The sequence below is a fragment of the Argentina silus genome (genome assembly GCF_951799395.1).
Source record: "Argentina silus genome assembly, chromosome: 9".
Lineage (NCBI taxonomy): Eukaryota > Metazoa > Chordata > Actinopteri > Argentiniformes > Argentinidae > Argentina > Argentina silus.
The window spans coordinates 15,989,853-16,009,014 of NC_139663.1; the positions used below are offsets into that span (position 1 = coordinate 15,989,853).

The 19,162-nt window shown below is 41.0% G+C and overlaps 4 protein-coding genes across 4 annotated transcripts in view; 3 read left to right on the plus strand and 1 right to left on the minus strand.

Moving 5' to 3' along the window:
• The window catches only part of apol (apolipoprotein L), a 194,109-nt gene extending 175,555 nt beyond the window's left edge, over positions 1 to 18,554 (plus strand). Inside the window, exon 6 of the mRNA XM_083676687.1 lies at positions 18,543 to 18,554. Within this exon, the coding sequence (XP_083532813.1) occupies positions 18,543 to 18,548 (6 nt within the window). The 3' untranslated portion in view covers positions 18,549 to 18,554. The remainder of the gene's footprint in view (positions 1 to 18,542) is intronic.
• LOC310809212 (heparan sulfate glucosamine 3-O-sulfotransferase 3B1-like) lies at positions 559 to 5,238 on the plus strand (the record flags this gene model as incomplete). Its single annotated transcript, XM_083676406.1, has 3 exons — positions 559 to 586; positions 2,674 to 2,896; positions 4,620 to 5,238. The coding sequence occupies 3 exons, from the start codon at positions 559 to 561 to the stop codon at positions 5,236 to 5,238; spliced, it is 870 nt and encodes a 289-aa protein (XP_083532532.1).
• LOC310809102 (germ cell-specific gene 1-like protein) lies at positions 6,987 to 12,538 on the minus strand (the record flags this gene model as incomplete). Its single annotated transcript, XM_083676257.1, has 5 exons — positions 6,987 to 7,290; positions 7,494 to 7,605; positions 10,293 to 10,445; positions 11,045 to 11,092; positions 12,238 to 12,538. The coding sequence occupies 5 exons, from the start codon at positions 12,536 to 12,538 to the stop codon at positions 6,987 to 6,989; spliced, it is 918 nt and encodes a 305-aa protein (XP_083532383.1).
• rcvrna (recoverin a) lies at positions 15,548 to 16,778 on the plus strand (the record flags this gene model as incomplete). Its single annotated transcript, XM_083676549.1, has 3 exons — positions 15,548 to 15,928; positions 16,371 to 16,482; positions 16,660 to 16,778. 3 exons carry the CDS (start codon positions 15,548 to 15,550, stop codon positions 16,776 to 16,778), a joined length of 612 nt encoding a protein of 203 aa, XP_083532675.1.
• Positions 18,555 to 19,162: the final 608 nt, after the last annotated feature.

Genomic DNA, 19,162 nt, shown 5'->3' on the forward strand with positions numbered 1-19,162 from the left:
TTATTATGAAGTACATATTAGATATTGATCACACATATTTCCCATTGGAGCCTGGTATGTGAAGAGTGCATGACAGAAGAGTGGCATTTCTCTCTTGTGATTCACACTTCAACAGATGACGCCTACAGTACTATGGCATTTACAGCACCCACTATACCTACAGTCTAATAACTAATAACTCTCTCTCCTCGCACGTTCTCTCTTTTACACACCTACGTGTGCACGCACACACACACACACACACTGTAATATGTGTTTAGTTCAACAGATTCATTATTAATCAGTGGGATGTCATTTCCTATACCCGTAGGAGGTATTGATAGCAGAGATGTTTCAGGGCATGTGATAACGTATCGTGGAGCACAGGAAGGTGAATTTACGAGACGCTTCCTCCTCTCATCATTACCCAGCATTTCTCCACCTGATAATCCCACATGGTCATTTTCCAGAACAAACACAGATTTATCCCAGATAACAGACGGGTAGGCATGATGTCTCTCCCTCTCAAAGTGATCTGTAATCCCTCTGTATTTACAATGTACCGGGTCTTATTAAACAATGATACCAGATGTGAGGCTCAAACCAGGTCAGTCTGCCTGCGTATGCAGCAGGTAGTGGGGGAGTACATTTCTCTAAAGCCAATGTCAACACCCACCATAGTATTGTATGGCTGGAGCCCCCAGAGATCAAGAGAGTCTATGTTACATACAGATGCGTAGTCTTTGATTCATTTTCCAACCCTTTGTAGATGTGAATCTGGAAGAGAAACAGAGTGCCCCCCTTATTTCTGTTATATCATGTGTTGGTGACCACAACAAAGTACTGCTTTCACAGCCAACTCTAGGGATTTTGTTGTAATTCTTTTGGATAACTACATATACTGTATATGAAAAAATACTTCTTCCTAATTGAGCATGCAATGCTTTGTTTAAATTGTAATGCTCTTTTTCATGTATGGAGTGAAATGCTCAGCTTTCCATGCAGCTTATGTGCAGTATGATCCGATGATCCAATGTGAATCTCCTGCTGCCTCATCAGATTCATCCTCAGTGGTTTGATATATGTAAAGCCATTCTCATGTGAAGGCTTCTCTTCAGCCCCCTGAGCCAGGATGCCTATCGTTCACTTATGAGGATGTGTATTGAATTTCAGGTGCACTTACATCATATGGGAAACGGTAGTGTGGGTTTGTGAGTGTCCATGGATGGCTCTCTGTAGGCTCCATCAGGGTGCCCAGATTAAGGGACATTCATTAATTTTGCTGAGATTCCACACAGCAGCTATATGTACCATTTCCTGGTAAATAGTGAAACAATTCAGTTTCCTGTTCCAAAGGGCTTTTATGGTTAAGCGGAGTTGACTTATTTTGGCTAGCCTTCCATAACAGAGATTTTCACTATGACGCTGCTGTGGAAACAAGCAGAATCAAACACCAACCCCTCCCTATATAATACCTCTGCTCAGAGATTATTTTGGTCATATTTACTAATGCTTCCCTTCTGTGTCATGCCCACTAGGGCTTTATGCTTGCATTATGTTAGTGGATGCAAAGAACAATATGCAATCATATGCTATCAAAGGCAGTTGATAGATTTTGCATGTCAAGCTGTTCTCATACAGTATCGTCCAGGCAAAACTGATACTGAACAACAAACCAAACACTGGTGGATGCAAGTGTATTTGATTTAGCTTCTTTTTTTTTTTTTTTTAATTTTTTTTTTTAAATCGTTTCCAGGTTAGTCTTGTTGAGATAAAATCTATTTTTCAAGACAGACCTGGTTCTCTTTGTGTTGCCTTCTCATCCTATTTAGAGTAATTTAGGTATTTAGTATTTATTAGTTCAGATGATTCTAATTAGTTTATTTAATTAATCGATTATGTTTCATTTGGTATTATGTGTATTTCCCATCCTGGCCAACATGATGAGCATGTAGAGGGAAATCGAATTGCCTCATGCAAACATTCTCAAAAGCAGAGTTCATGTTACAGGATCACACCAGCACTGGCTCAGCAGTTTCAGTTTCAAGAGTGGAAACACCTACTCAAATCTGATCAAGTGAAGCCCGCCTTCTGTCCCAGCCCTCCAATCAAGGTATAGTGCAGGACAGACAGATGCGCGCAGCTTCTCAAACGGATGATGACGGTTATACCAAGAAAGTACAACGGACTGTGAAAACATTCGAACTGCTATTTCAAACAAAATGTTCTCACTATAGATAGAGAAAATACGAAGAGAAGTTTGATAGAGATCATGGACATGTCATTACCAGCGGATGACAAGCGTATTTGGCACTTCACTTTGAGTAGAGGGCGCACCATGTTTTTGGGCATGGAATTATGCAGTGCATTTGCATACATGACTGCCAGTACTGAATGAAGAGATGCGTTGATGATAGAATGGCAACTATTTATTTGCGGAAGAAGGAATGGCTGGCTCTCATCACATCCATCAAGACGTTCCGCGAATCCTACAGAAACTTCTTTTCATGTTTTCCCTTGTGGTGGTTTGTGCGTCGCTGTACTTCATTCTCTCCGGCTGCTGTGATTCAGGTATAGTGGATACTGCGAAGCATTTGAAGCAATCATCTCAGCAGGTTCTTGTGACAGACTTGAACCGAAGAAAAAACTCCTCATTTGACATTAGGGGTTTAACAGATGTTATCGTGCGCACAGCATCCGCAGTTGGCGGCACAGGTGCGACCGGTGCGCACGCTGCCAATCTGGGGAAAGACTGGACGGCGACACGGAGGCTACCTCAAGCGATCATCATAGGTGTAAAAAAAGGCGGAACACGAGCACTGCTGGAATTTTTAAGACTTCACCCTGACATTCGCGCACTTGGCTCTGAACCCCACTTTTTCGACAGACACTACTCACGTGGGCTGAATTGGTACAGGTATGTTTTTTTCGTTTGAGCACCTATTGATGATGATGATGCCTAACACACACACACACACACACACACACACACACACACACACACACACACACACACACACACACACACACACACACACACACACACACACACACACACACAAACAGGTGTCTGAAATCTCCTAGGAAATCATGTTTCAATTAAGTTACCGATAAGAAATCAATATAAAATATGTTAACAACTCCCAGAAGGTGTATAACGATGCCATGCACTTTCCTCCTTAGGTTTGAATCGTGAGTTGTATGGTCAGTCGTGCGTGTGACGAGTTAAACGGGGTTAAATGGTCAAGGGGATTTCTCTATGGCCTGACCTGTATGTGGCTCATACTAATGGCTCCCTGAAGTACAAAGGCCAACAGTTGGAAGACGTTGAGTCCTTGGCACATAGTCGATTTTTCAACAATATTATATACTGTTATCCATTCTCCTTTAATCATTTGTTGAATTAGTGTTCCAAACTCCAAAATAGATGAATGCCAATACAGTCACAGTATGCAGCTTACAGTGTTTCAATATTCTTAGGATCAGTGGACAGGACAACTCCAAATGCCCTCCACACCTACTGTGCTGTACCACATGGATCATTGTTTGTATGGGCCAACAGTACCTTGTAGAAACATTAATCCTAATTAGACCAGAATTGAATATTCACCACAAGGCTGCTTGATCAAAGTAACACCGCATTATTTAATGACACCTGCTGGCTTATTATTAATACAAAAAAAAGAAAAAAGAAAATCAAGGCTCTTTATTGAAACACTAGCCATTGAATTGAACTCCATCTTGATAATGGTTAGATAAGAGCTCCACAGGAGAGAAGCTGAGTGCAAATGCCAAGCAAGTCACGGCAACACAAATGCTGCATATTCTGCCAGGACCAGAATTTGTCTCCGGGGACAATCAAAGTGGTTCACTAATGGACTTTGCTTGTATTTGTGTGCGCCCCTCCTCCTTTCTCCCCAGCAGTCTCTCTTTCTTCCTTTCTCTCTCTCGGTTTTCAATTGGTTTTCCTTTCAGGCAGAGAGCCCAGTGTGCCCAATCTTTCTATGGCAGCACATGCTCTTACATGGGGGTGTGTGGGAGAGTTAGTGCCCTTAGCCGTCATCTAATCTGGATGTGAGTGGACTGACATCCTTCAGGGAGGGAGAGCACAGTGAGTCTGGACAGTAGAGAGCACACTGGAGAGAAGTGTATTACACCATGTGAATTATTAAGAGCCAGTCCTTTTGGCATCAACCTAATAGGCACAGACAGAAACAGTTACTGTATCTCTGGGGTGTGAGCCTGGTCGGATCGTTTACTGTGCAAGGGAATATGATGCTTATGTGGCTACGTTTGATTGATTTAGACTTCTTGAAGAAACAGTAGGCCTTCACACAGTAGGATATGGATCGAATGTACAGTACGATGAATCCTTTCTTTGTTCTAAAGCCACGCATACGATGCAACAATGAATTTTGTAACAGTGAATTCTGTACTTTTAGTAAAACATTTAACTGTTTTGAAATTGAAACAGAAATGTTGTGTAGAAATGTACATAGTGGATTCCCTGTGATTCAAATAGAGTATAATCTGATATATCTATTACTGTACTGTAAATTGGTCATTTTTAGTCACGCAGTGGTTCTGAGGAAATCATTGCCCAGTCATTCGTCCATGCCTTCCTCTCCTCTCTCCCCCAGGAGCCTGATGCCCAAAGCCCTAGAGGGCCAGGTGGTCATGGAGAAGACGCCGCGCTACTTTGTGATGGCAGAGAGCCCTGCCCGTATCCAAGCCATGTCCCAGGAGGTCAAACTAATCGTGGTAGTGCGGGACCCTGTGACCCGAGCCGTCTCTGACTACACCCAGATTGTGTCCAAGACCCCCGACGTGCCCAGCTTTGAGATCCTGACATTCCGCAATGGGACAGAGGAGGTGGTGGACTCCCTGTGGAGCCCCATCTGGATCGGCCTATATGCCCTGCACCTGGAGAGGTGGCTGGCCCACTTCCCCCTGGCCCAGATCCACTTCGTCCATGGGGAGAGGCTGGTGAGCGACCCTGCTGGGGAGCTGGGGAAGGTCCAGGACTTCCTAGGACTGCAGAGGATCATCACAGACAAACACTTCTACTTCAACAAGACTAAGGGCTTCCCCTGCCTGAAAAAGCCAGAAGGTAGCAGTAAGCCCCATTGCCTCGGCAGGACCAAGGGGAGACCACACACTGAGATCCATCCCCAGGTCATCCAGAGGTTAAGGGACTTCTACCACCCTCACAACCTGAGGTTCTACCAGATGACAGGACAGGACTTTGGATGGTATTAGAGGGGCATGCAGAGATGTATCATCCTCACCATAGAAAACACACTCTAAAGGATAACACTTTTTTTTCCCCAAAGGATCATCCTGTCATTTGGAGTAGGTCCTAATTCAACCTGGATGTTACTACAGAACCATTCAAAACACAATCTCACTTTATTTTGCACCACACACCACACCATTTTGTTCAGACAGTTAAACCATATGAAGTAGAGAGTATTGTCATACTGTGCAATTAACCACAGAAATACAGAGGAGAGGGAGAACATCATCCCAGATTTATCCCATAGCATACACTTATCCTTCAATCCACTAGATGGCAGTCCTTCTCCATTAGAGACATGTTCAACATTGTGGCACAAGATAAAATATTTAGAAAAAATGCTCAAACATGTTCATACATCATATACCATCAACACATGTTTGAGTTGCACCAGTCCAAGAGGAATAATTACAGAATGAATATCTCATCAACAACAATGACAAATCACTCTTCCCATGATTCAGCACAAGACAATTTAAGAGAGCTGGATTTACAGATAAACTTGTAAAATCTCAGAGGTGATTTACAGGTAAGAATGAACTGTAGAATGATCTAAGGACAGGAAGTGACCTGATTAATAAGGGGAGCTGGAGGGGGAGTGGATTGACACAACAAGGTTAGTTATATTGGAACTGAATCCCTGTCTGTTACATGAGGTAGAGTCCTGTGATGGTCCATGTGTACTCTAATCTTAATGCATTCACAATCTGTGGAAACAGTCTTTTGCAGACAGTAGATATACATACTATACTGTATCAGTGGTCAATGAAAGATTCCAAAGCAATCTTAGGACTTGCATTCCAATCCATCCAGTCCGTTGTCCCTGTTCCGTATTCCTTGTGCATGTAATGCTGCTTTTTTACTTCAAAGAATGTTGAAGCAAATTCCTTGATTCTATTCGCTTACAACATTCTCTCAGACACGGTTATACACACAAACATACAGTAGGCAAAGTGTTGTAGTCCTCAGCACATGTTGGATATAACAGTCCTCATGCCAAACAACCATATGGCAACAAGAATTGGCTGATTTTCTCAGCCCCGTGCAAACTGTATGGAAACAAAAGCACAAACACAGCTTGTAAAAACAGCTCATCCCATCTGTTCCAGAATAACTGTCATAAAAGAAGAGACATGGTCTTGGCGCAACACATACAGAACAGTTCAGCATGTGTTTTAGAGTACAAGGGATGTTTAATCACTTGGCTACATGTTCTTCTAGGCGTAAAGTACAGTCATGTTATTAATGGGTTCCATTAGTCATACTGTAATGTCCAATCCAATCCACTGAGTGTGTGATCTACTGTATGAAACTGAAATCATGGTCCATTTGGTGTACTGGTCACCAAACCTGATCCTGGGAAACTACTGTACTGGGTGTGCACGATTTCATTCTAGCCCAGCAATATAACACCTGATATTGTCCATATTGGCGTATTGGCGATGAGCAGTTGATTCGCTGAATCAGGTGTTTTAGTGTCTGGATACAACTCTAACCTGTACATTCTGTAGCTCTTGGTGGCTCTGGTTTGAAGACTTCGAAAATGCATCCTTCCTTCCTGATCTGACATGAAAGGATTTTGGGAGTTATATAGTGGAGCCCTTACCCAGTCCTGCCCAGTCTTGTTGGATCAGTTATTAACTCAAGGAAGGAAGGATATATTCTAAAAGTACTCCGACAGGCCACAGGACCAGAGTTGGTGACCTCTTCTTTAGCAATACGCCTCTCCTTGTGCTTCGGGCACGTTGTCTAGGTCCAACACATAGGCAGCTCCGCTGGGCGGCTTGTGCCCGTTAGCAGGTATGTCCAGAGGCGCCTCGCTGCCAGCAGGCACAGCAGTCAGATACATGTCCCACATCTGCTCCGGAAGGTCAAGCTCCATCAGCTTCTGCTTGATCCTCAGGTTCTTCTCAATGTTCCGCCGCTTGTATTTGAACTCTATGATGGTCTTGGTGTACCTGTTCAATGCAGTCACCGCAGAACCCATGCAGGTGCCAAAAGAGCCCCATGCCAAGCTGAAGAGGGATAATGTAGAGAAGGTGAATATCTAAAGGACATTACATGAAGATACAGTATATGTAGAACCCCAACCTGTACTGCAACTACAGCCATCATCATGAGTATGCTACTTTATTATTACCAATTTGTTGTGTTGGTGTCCCTCAGTCCCCTGCTGTTTAAGAGACAACACCTAATGGTAAATGAGGTTTGTGCTTACAGGTAGGACCAGCTGTAGTCCCAGGTCTTGGGCCTCCAGTCCTCTGGCCCCATAGCCACAGCCAGCTGGAACGCTGTGGTGAACATCATTGGGGCCAACATCCCACAAAGGCCTGGATCATGAAAGACAAATACAAACCATGAATAAAAAGATTATTTACATCTTTAGTAGTGAATTGGAACCAAAATATCAAAACTACTCAAACTGTGTATCTACTGTGTAAAGAATGTGCATCCCGTCAAAGGCAGCTGTGACAGAGCTGCAACAGAGTAGCTGCATTTGATATTAGTGGCCACAGCATGGCAGTGTTATACAATTTCTGAATGAAAGGCACTACTGGTTGTAAGCAATGTCTGTCACGTTTATGCTGAAAACTGAAATGAAAACATAACATAACATGGGCTTTTTGTGAACAAAATTGTGTGGATGTCACTCTTAAAGCCTGTGCCTTGAAGAATGCTTTCTTGAATTAAAATGATATTATATTACTGGGAGAGCTGAGCGTTGGCATTAATAATTAAGCAGGTAATAATGTTGCTATGAACAGTGTGACAGTACGGGAAAGAACCGAATGTGCTGACATTACATTTCATTACAGTGTTACAACACAGAAACATGTAAATCTCAAAGATGCTCTTGATTCCAGCTACACTGATCCAAGCACGGATAGAGAGAGGATGTGAGGGGGTCAGACACCATAGAGGTGAGCGTGGGCGAACTGTCCTGGCCTATCTCTGCCGCCTCTTGGCCATCTCTCAGCCGGCATTCTGCCTGTCTACAGCTGCTTTACTTGGGATTAATGCCTAACAACAGGAGGGAGGGGGTCAGCAGGATGAGGGGGAGGAGGGGGACTCCTCTGGGCAGGGCTTGTCATGGCCCAAAACCGCTGCCCCAGCTCCAATCCGATTAGTCCACAAACCAGAAAATCCTCAGAGACAGTGGACAGACTTCAGACCACTGCTCCACGTGCTAGCTGTGTGCTAGCTTCCTCTAGCCTGCAACCCTCACCTATTACCCTACGCCTGTTGTTGCTCTGATTTGATGTTCATGAAATTGTTTTGTTTTTTAATATTTGACCCATGAAGAGGATTATCAGTAAACATACAAAGTTTTAAACTTTTAAATATGTGGATATACAATGCATTCGGAAAGTATTCAGACCCCTTCACTTTTTCTACATTTTGTTATGTTACAGCCTTATTCTAAAACTGATTAAATTATTTGTTCCCTCATCAATCTACACACAATACCCAATAATGACAAAGCAAAAACAGGTTTTTAGAAATTGTTGCTAATTTATTAAAAATAAAAAATGTAAATATCACATTTACATAAGTATTCAGAACCTTTACTCAGTACTTTGTTGAAGCACCTTTGGCAGCGATTACAGCCTCAAGTTTGGCACACCTGTATTTGGGAAGTTTCTCCCATTGTTCTCTGCAGATCCTCTCAAGCACTGTCAGGTTGGATGGGGAACGTTGGTGCACAGCTATTTTCAGGTCTCTCCAGAGATGTTCGATTGGGTTCAAGTCCGGGCTCTGGCTGGACCAATCAAAGACATTCAGAGAATTGTCCATTGACCATCTCACAGATGATCAATGGAAACAGGATGCACCTGAGCTCAATTTCGAGTGTCATAGTAAAGGGTCTGAATACATATGTAAAGGGGATATTTCAGTTTTTTATTTTTTTATTAAATTAGCAACAATTTATAAAAACCTGTTTTCGCTTTGTCATTATGGGGTATTGTGTGTAGATTGATGAGGATTTTTTTTAAAAATCCATTTTAGAATAAGGCTGTAACATAACAAAATGTGGAAAAAGTGAAGGGGTCTGAATACTTTCCGAATGCACTGTAATCCATACTGACATATTGCTTCCACTGTAATGATGACTTATTTTTGGACAGATTCATTACTGACGTAGGCTGTTCATTACCGCTAACCTCAAAACACAGTTTGAAATAAGAATTAAGGCTGCAACACAAAAAACATTATTGCAAATGTGTTAATCCAGAAGGAACATGCTGATTGACATAAATTTACTTGGCATCTACTGCACTTGTTTTATTCAATATCTGTGCATTGTATTTGAACAACATACAGGAGATGCAGCTCTTAATAATGTGTCCGTTTAATTGAAACGATCCCTTTAAGATATGGGTTGCCACTCTATCTGAGCCGCATGCCTACAGTATGTCTCTGCCTGCCTGGGCTGGTTAGTGGGCATGTGTGGCACTGGGTTGCATGGTTATGTAATCCCCCTGGTGGTCTCTGAGCACCACACACAGGCCCTTGCTGTGGAGCGCCCAAAGCCTGTCTATTGAAAGGCTCTCTATCTTATTAGAACAGTAGTGTCCCATGCAGCCCAGCCTTAGCATAGAGAGGGGGTTGGTTGGCATCGGTTGTAGTCATTCAGAGGCAGGGGCAGCTAGGGGATGCTACCCTTGAAACATCCTCTGTGATGCCCACCTTATCTGAAGATACAGGAAGGTTTACTTTAATAAGACTTTAATTTAAAATAAGGCTGGGAACAACATGAAGGGGCTGTATGGCAACAACATAATTTTTCGTCACATGCTGCCATTTTTGCATTTGGCAACATAATGGGGAAATGTACAAGCACTGAAAGTTCCAACAATAAACAGGTGTGTGTGTGTGTGTGTGTGTGTGTGTGTGTGTGTGTGTGTGTGTGTGTGTGTGTGTGTGTGTGTGTGTGTGAGTGTATGCGTGTGCGTGTGAGTGTGTGTGTGTGTGTGTGCGTGTGCCTGTGCCTGCGTATCAGCCGCAGTTTCATTACCTGACAGGACGGTGCACAAGGCAGCAAAGGCGTTGAGCTTCAGCTTATTCATGATGCTGAAGCACGGACACAGCTCTATGATCATGAGTGCACCACCAGTGAAGAGCAGGGTGAGGTACAAGCACTCAGCCACAATGCACAGCCATAGGACCCCTGGGAACGGAAGGAAGAGATGTCAACACAAGTACTGTCGCCTGTTTAATCCCTTCCCTCTACAATAATAATAAGAATAATCCCACTTCTGGGAAGAGCGACATCCACACCAGAGACCCAGACAAGAAAAGACACAGAGGGTGTCTCTTGAGTGGCCCCAGAACAATCTGATCAGGTAGGGCTAGGTGGATTTGTACTGTACAGACATGACAGCTGCTACTGATAACATGGAAGTTGCTCATACTGTAGACAGACAATGGTAAGAGTCAGATGTAACACAAAAAGGACATAGAATAGATTGGCATGGTTACGGTGATAAAGAAAGAGGAATGATATGAGGAATAATTGGATGATACACATTGATCCTTCATGGGACCTTGACAAAGTCAAAGTATTGTGGTTTACAGTGATTTAACAACTCATAGAGATGAAGTGATCCTAATGCTGTTGGAATTTTGTATCATCATTATTTTATCGAAATAAAGACTATCATCAAATGAATGGATGTTAGAGCCCCAATTTATAACATATACTGTGTCATCACAATATCAGATCTTGAACTTAGATAAGTAATCATTTCATCAAGGCATTTTACTCACCTTTTTCATGTTCAGGTGCAATTTCAGAAAATTCTCGGCAGTCAAATCCTGCAAGTAGAGAAATAATCATTACGTCAACAGTGAAGTTAAGTTAAGCAGCTCTGTTCAAATTTGACACACAAATATAATATTTAATATAGTCAAATCTAGTCCTGACTCCTGTGTAGTGACAGATCATTTACAGTTATGACATTTAGAGCAGTAGATAAAACATGTATTTGTTATTGAAACACTGTATATTAAGCATTCACAACAGCATTAGCTGAAAGGATATTAGTTTAAAAATATCCCTGTGTGTGTATTTTCAGGATGTTCACAGTTCTTTGGCTTACAGCATGTGGCAAGCTAACTTCCCCAGAGAAATCACTTCTAGAAACATACCACCAAAGACATACAAGTCAGTGGATATAGATTGCACCTTAATGAAAAGTTTGCAGAGTGTACATCATGAGTGTAGAGTTTTACAGATGGCAATCATGATTAAATGTGGCAGAATTGGGAGAATCAGTGGGAGAATCAGCTCTTTCCTCATGTCTATTTTCTGTACCACTGAGCTGTTCTCTCATACAGTACCTTAGGGCTATCTATCCACTGCCTACTCCAACAGCAATAACATCCGCATAATGTGGGTTATCTCATACTTGACACAAGGGATGATTCTTTCACAGGAAGTTATTTCTGCAAACATGGTATTACTTGCACTCAGCAATCTCACTCTAAATGGAAAATACTGTAACTATAGTCTGCTTCAGCAAATAATATATGGGTAAGGTTTATATTTTCTATTTGTTATGGCTCTTAGTCCAGCTCTTTGCCATTGATGCTTTCGTAATGTTATAATGTCAGAGTCCTGTTTCATTTAAAAGCCATTTGGTAACAATAGAAACATTTTGGCACTACAAAGGACACAGTTAGTAATCTGGTACTGGACTGTACATAATATTCCCCTTTTTAATGAAATCTTAAAGAATAAAAATGTTAATATGAATGTTATTATCATATAGTTACTATTTTACAATGTTATTCATATATCAGGTAAACAGCCGACTGTAAAGTAAAATGTACTACAGGTTTTGCCATTTTTAATATTTAGTCTGTGTACTTCCTCATTCACTTCCTGTTGTAGATAACCCACACCCCTGCCAGGATGAGCGTAGGCGACTCTGCCAGTGCTGAGTAGCTTTCTCTCTTACCGTCCATGTCAGGAGCCTGTTCACAGGAGAACCAGATGCCAGTGTGGAACTTCCTCATCAGGAACTTCTCCTCGCCTGTCTCCCAGATGTACTGCACCAGCCGGCTGTCGTTGAGGTTGGAGCTGTTGAAGCGGATGCAGTAGGTCTGCTTGACCGTCAATGGCCCTGTGCAGAAGGGTTTGACCACCTTCCTGGTCCCCTCGCACCAGTAGCTGGTGGTCACTGATGACAGGGCGAAAGCAAACGCCACAAAGTTGAGGGTGAGCGCCAGAGAAGCCCGCCGTCCACGCTCTAGCCCCATGCTGGAGGCCAGGCGAAATGAAATGAAATGAAAATGCAACTAATCCAGGCTTTCGATATGTAGCCACCGTGTTTCGTCCCCCCCTGATATGTCAAATCTTCATAATCTTGTGGCATTTGAGGTTCCTTGGGTGATGAGGAGCACGCTGTACAGCTTTCCTGTGGCTCTAAGGATGTGCTGCTACCTTGATTGAAGGATTCATTCTCCTCCCTGTACACACCAGTCCTCTGTGTCTTTTTGTCTCTCACTTGTTAATTTTGAACTCTCTCTCTCTCTCTCTCTCTCTCTCTCTCTCTCTCTGTCTCTCTCTTTTCTCTCTCTCTCTTGCTGTTTGTCTATCCCCATCTCTCTCCTCCCCCTCAACAAATCTATGACTGTTATTTCATACCCAGGGCAAATTATGCCAGACCTCTGTTTTATCTAAACCTTTCAGCCCATTTCTTTGAGCATAGTAATAAAAAAGATTACTTTGGGCTTTCTCTATAATCTGGCACAAGACTCTCTCCATTGTCATAGTGGACAATTTTCTTAAATGTTTTTAAAGCGTTTTTTTTTTTAATTATTTTTTTTAATATTTTGACTAACCATATTCCAACATGAATACAATCAGCTTATAAGTGTGATATTCTAGCTCTGAAAAACATGTGCTCATTTGTGCATAATTCTCCAATTCAAGTTATGTGTGCTTGCAAAGCAAATCTGTTCTGTTTGGTAGCCTGGTGATTGACTTATGTAGGATGTTCCATGAAAATGTAGGCAAACTGCTTTGGGAAATATGCTTAAGAGATGACAGATGTTAGTAGAAAACTGATCCTTCCTTTTCTTCTTGGATTTACCCTAGAGAAAGGCAAAACAAGAGAAAGTTGTCAATCTTAATCTTATGATACTGAGGACATTTTTTATTGCTTTAAGTGAAATTAATATTATTGAAACATTTTTATCATTGCAAATTGCGTCACAAAATTTCAGAAAAGCCGCAGCAAAAACAAGCAATTTTGGCCGCAGATATCGCTCCCCAAAAAATAGGGAAATCCTGGAAGGAGTGATTAATGGTGTTAATGAGATTCTTCATTCTGTGTAAAATTACATACAGTCTTGCAATGTGTAGTTGCTCTGTGCTCTATATCTAAATATCTCTATATGTTCTATATCTAAATATCTATCCTCAACCCTTCCTATTCTTATGTAACAACCAATCGAAAACTAAACAAATGAAAGATCCCAGAACATTCTCTCAATTATAACTGTACCGTCATGTTTTCTTGACCTGGACAGAATCCAGAATCCTACACAGAATAAAAAATGACTAGCGATAAATGAAACATGCAACCTTAAAACTAAAAGCTTACAAAGGTTCAGCAAATGTCAGGATTATTCTAAATCTGCGTCCCTTCATTTTTGCCAGTTGAGGCGAGCACCACCGGTAGATGAGGGCATTGACCTTGTTCAGCCCCATGTACAGTACATGTACCTACTGTACTGTAGATACACACTGCCCAGAACACGGCATGCACAGCTGCTGTCCATGGTCCTGTCAGGACAGGAGAGACATGCATATACTGTTGGATACAGCACTGTACTGAAGTAGAGTGATGTTACAGTAGAATCAAAAGGTAGATACAGTATAGAAAGACATAAAGAGGCATATTTAGACCTAATCAAGCATAACCAATATGAAATACAATCGAGTCGGCAAGATGCACAGTCCGACGGCCCATACGCCTGTCTACAGAGTCATTTGTCCACTGGATACAAGGGGATTGTTCTGAGCACTGACCTCTACTTAACACGGACAGAACAGGTACTAGTCCAACATAAAGCTTGATGAAAAATCTGAATGAGCTTCTGTTGAACATAATCCTTTTACATAATGCATACCTGGAAGAATTCCTTTGAGGAGCTCCTTTTGACCTGGGCAAGCCAAGATTTTGTACAGTATTCAAGTATTCAACTGACAGATGTATGCTTCTTTATCTTCCTGTAAATGCTTAGGAAATGATTACACCTGGAAATCAGCTTGTTTGATTACATCCTGTTAAATACTAAAAACATTAGTAAAACTTAAATCTGATTTGTAATCAACAACTAGATTATACAACATTACCTTTTGTTGCTATTTGAGATAGGCTGATAGGTGATTGGCTAAGGGGGGCTTGCCAGGATCTCTGATTTTGAAAATTATTACAGTATTATTTGTGTGTTTTTATCAATGACTGTGTGCCTTATAACATACAATATCTCTAGCTATCCATCAATAATACACATATAAATTCAGCTTGTGCTGGCTAATGTTATGTGTCTTCATAATACAGATAATATTAATAATTTGTATTAACAACCAAGGGATGGGGCTGGAGAAATGTACAGGAATTATCAAAATTCATAGACGGAGCTATTGATAGATGAAATAGAAATTCTAGTTTTAACAATGTTTTGAAGCTATCCAGTGTTTGTTTAAAATGATATTGTTTACATACAATGGAGTAAAGCAAGCTTATATTTTGGGTTCTGATGGGGTAAGACAGGCGAACTAAGGCATTAGATTTATTATATTGTAATATTCTATATAATATCAAGTAAGATGTACCAATCCCAAATTGCCCGTTCAAAACTTTATTGCAGTATCATGGCCATAATGGGCACGCTCCTCCCAGATGATGACTTTTACCTCTTTAATTATCACCAATCTTGAAAAGCATCAACCCTCATGATGCTTATTATCTAATTGCTCTTTTATGATGCACAGCTTAAGATGCTTATGATGTTCTCAAAAATATGCCGAACCCGTGTGATGTGGTTATCCCCTTAATCTTCAAGACAGCCTGGACAGTTTGGATTTAAGTAGCGATGACCATAATCTCATTCAGCTCCGAGGGGGGTTGTCAGGGTGAGAAAGACAGCCAGAACAAACCACAGGACATTTTCTCCCAGCCAGGAGGGACAGACAGTAAGAGAGAGAGAGGGAAGGATAAAACGAGAGAACATTCTCCCTTCACCTGTTTTTGCAGCATGGGGAATTCTAAGAGTGGCGCACTGTCTAAGGAGCTTCTGGAGGACCTCAAGTTGAATACTAAGTACACAGAGGCTGAGCTGTGCACCTGGTACCAGTCCTTCCTCAAGGAGTGCCCCACTGGCAGGATCAGCAAGGAGCAGTTTGAGGGTATCTATGCTAGCTTCTTCCCGGATGCAGACCCTACTGCGTACGCACGTCATGTCTTCAGGAGTTTTGATACCAACGCGGACGGAACTCTGGACTTTAAGGAGTACATTGTGGCACTGCATCTAACCTCTGGAGGCAAGACTCTGCAGAAGCTGGAGTGGGCCTTCGCCCTCTACGATGTGGATGGGAATGGCACCATCAGCAAAAATGAGATTCAAGAGATTGTTAAGGTACGAAAGCAAAATGAAACTGTTGTTTGCCTGGGGAAACAATGAGGGTGATACAGCTGTCTCAGCCATAACAACCATGTGTGAAATGGACAGAAGCACAAATCTTAGTTACAACCCAAAAATGTAATGATGTACTGTAAATAAAAAATAAAAAACAAAACACCTTTAACTTTTTAGATGGTGTAGTTGAAAAATGTGTTAAAATATCATGAGAATTTAAAGATTTGGAAATTATAGGTACTGTATAGGAAATATATGGGAGGTAAAAGACTGCTTGTCATAGAGGAAGGGAGTGAATTGTGGAGCAGAAGATTTCATGTAATTCTATTCTATGTCCTAATTCTATGTCCATCTATACAGTGCATGTACTGTATTCAGTGTTTTAGCGATGTTAGAGATGTTAAAAACATTTTCCACTCTGTGTACGATTGCTCCCATACAGTCAATATTCAATATGATCCCTGCGGAGGACCAAAAGACCCTCCCCGAAGACGAGGACACTCCAGAGAAAAGAGCAGAGAAAATCTGGGACTTCTTTGGAAAAAAAGACAATGGTAAAATTGACCTAAAACAGCAGCTATCAAAATATGATGTAACAACAACTTTAATATTGCATCTGTGACTGTTTCTGATATTTTATTAAAAGGCAGATTCAATAAACAAAGGCTAATTTTGCCATTGTGATGCTGATTAATAAGCAGACTAATCATGTTCTCTATTTTCATTTGCAGATAAGATTGCAGAGGGGGAATTCATTCAAGGAGTGATGGACAACAAGGACATTCTGAGGTTGATACAGTACGATGAGCCACAGAAAATCAAGGACAAACTGAAGGAAAAGAAGCAATAACTTTCTGACAAAATATTTATTTCTAAAAGACTGTTCAAAGCTTCACTGTTTACATACACCAAACCCCTGCTGTACCTGAGCTGAGCTGCTTGTGCACTAGACAACATACTGAACATGTCATACATATCCAGGTGCTGCACATTGTGGTGCCTGACTGCTGGATTTTCATCCCACACACAGTTATTTGAGTAACTGTTATTTTCCTCTCTAGAATTATGGGTATTCTTCGGTTCCCTTGGGTACGTACTTTAGTATGTTCTCTAAGGTCCCTGAACACAACCCCAAACTGCTGACGGATTCACACTGGGGTCCATTAGACTAATAGACAGAAAGCCAGGGAAAGAGCTCCTTATGAAGGGAATTAGGCTCAAGTTAACTATCAACCAATCCTATTAGAATCTGAAGGTCAGTTGCGACAAATCCTTGCAGAGGTTTCAAGTGAGGGCAAATTCAGGGTTGGGTTAGGTTCAGGGTTAACCCTAACCCTAACCCTTGCCAGGACTGATGCCTCATACAACTCACAATGTTCAACTGGTGGTTGAAAAATAAATGATTGAGAGCTACAGCACTATTTTCTATCTTGAATTTTGCTATATTGACTATGTTTGTTGTTAACATGTTGTTAATATGCTAGATGACAGGGACAGCTGATAGTTATAGATTCAAAAGCTGTGGTGAAAAAAACGACTTTATGATTTACACCCAGAAATAATATGCTTCGTTACCATTTTGGGGAGAGTATGCAGTACTAGAAATGTGTCAAAATTTTAGCACATTTCTCTCCACTTCTACCATTCACTCAAAGGATATGCCTTCTTGATTTTAGATGAAGATTCAGTAGAGAGTTTACCTTTCATGCACTGAACATAAACTTTAAATAAACGACTGGTATACTGTAACTTCACTGTAAACCGTATCAGAGGATGAAGATGGATAGATCTTACCGTATGTTGCATTACATTTTGTTGACTCAATCCATTAGAAGTGATAATAGCTACATATTGTATGCACTTTCACATTGTTTTGCTTGATCCTGAGGAAATGATATATCTTTCTTGGTTTTAATGGCTTTTATGCTTTTAATAAACTGGTATTAAGATGTGTACAGTTGTTACAGTACATGTTTTTAAGACAACATTGCCCTGTATTTCAAATGTATTGTATTAAACATTGTATTAATTGAAACTTAATCATGGTTTGTTTTGTTGCCAGACATACTGGAGAGCAGAGAATCTGTGCTGTTAAAAATATGGATACTGAGCACAACACCAAACAACTGTAACTGGAATCTATACCAATGACTCCATCACCTTTGTCTTGGATAGACTGAGGAGTGTCCTGCTTTATACTTGGATAGACTGAGGAGTGTCCTGCTCTATACCTCTAACAAGTGAAATGATTGATTACATGTGCAGCATGTACTCCAATCATATCTTTGTCATCTTGGGACGGATCTGGCCAAGCCGTTGGGTATTATCCAAAAATATAGGGCTTACCTATTTCTTACGCTAAAGCCTGCTTTGGCTCAGGCTGATGCATAGCCTGGTTACATGTCAGCGCCCCTCCACCTGCTGTTCAGTAGGCTATCTGCCTATTAAATCAACACAGGGTTTCAGAAGTGTTTAGTTGAAAGCCGCGGCATAAGGCTGAGTTTCACCTGCTTACAGAGATGAACCCAAAGTAGCCATTCTATCCCCTTATCAATAGGAAAAACAAAGAAATCAGTTTTTTTGTACCCACCAATACCACAATTCGTAAATACAGGATTAAGTTACGTAAAATGGCATTCTCAAGGAAAAGATTTATTTGGACACTGCATTCTACAGTACATTTGTCTGGACGAAGGTCACCTTTGAACATTAGAAACATTTGAGTTGATGCACATGATAAATGAAAATCATTCACCAAAGGGCAGTAAAATCAACATTTACAATATTATAAAATTACTGATTTAGATAAGTACATATACTTTTAACATAAGAACTTTACCATAACACATATAATGCACAACATTGACACATAGCAAGATAACTTATTATACAACGAGTATGACATTTGAAATTGTATGGGGATAGCATACTGTAAAAGCAAATTGGGACATGCTGAATTAATCCAGTTTATCTAATTCGATCAAATAAGAACCAATGTTTTTTGTTATAATCCTTATAAAAAATAAGCACTGTACAAAAAAGAGAACATTTCAGTATCTGTACCTTGCTGATAAGGCATGTATACTAATGGCTTTTGCACTGACAAATGTTCCTACAGTATATGCATTTCTTGGCATGGAGAATGTATTTGTTTTGTAATTTGTATAAGAAGAAAACAACGATAGGATTTCGAGGCATTAGTCCTTTTACACAACAAGTCCCTGCTCTTTATAC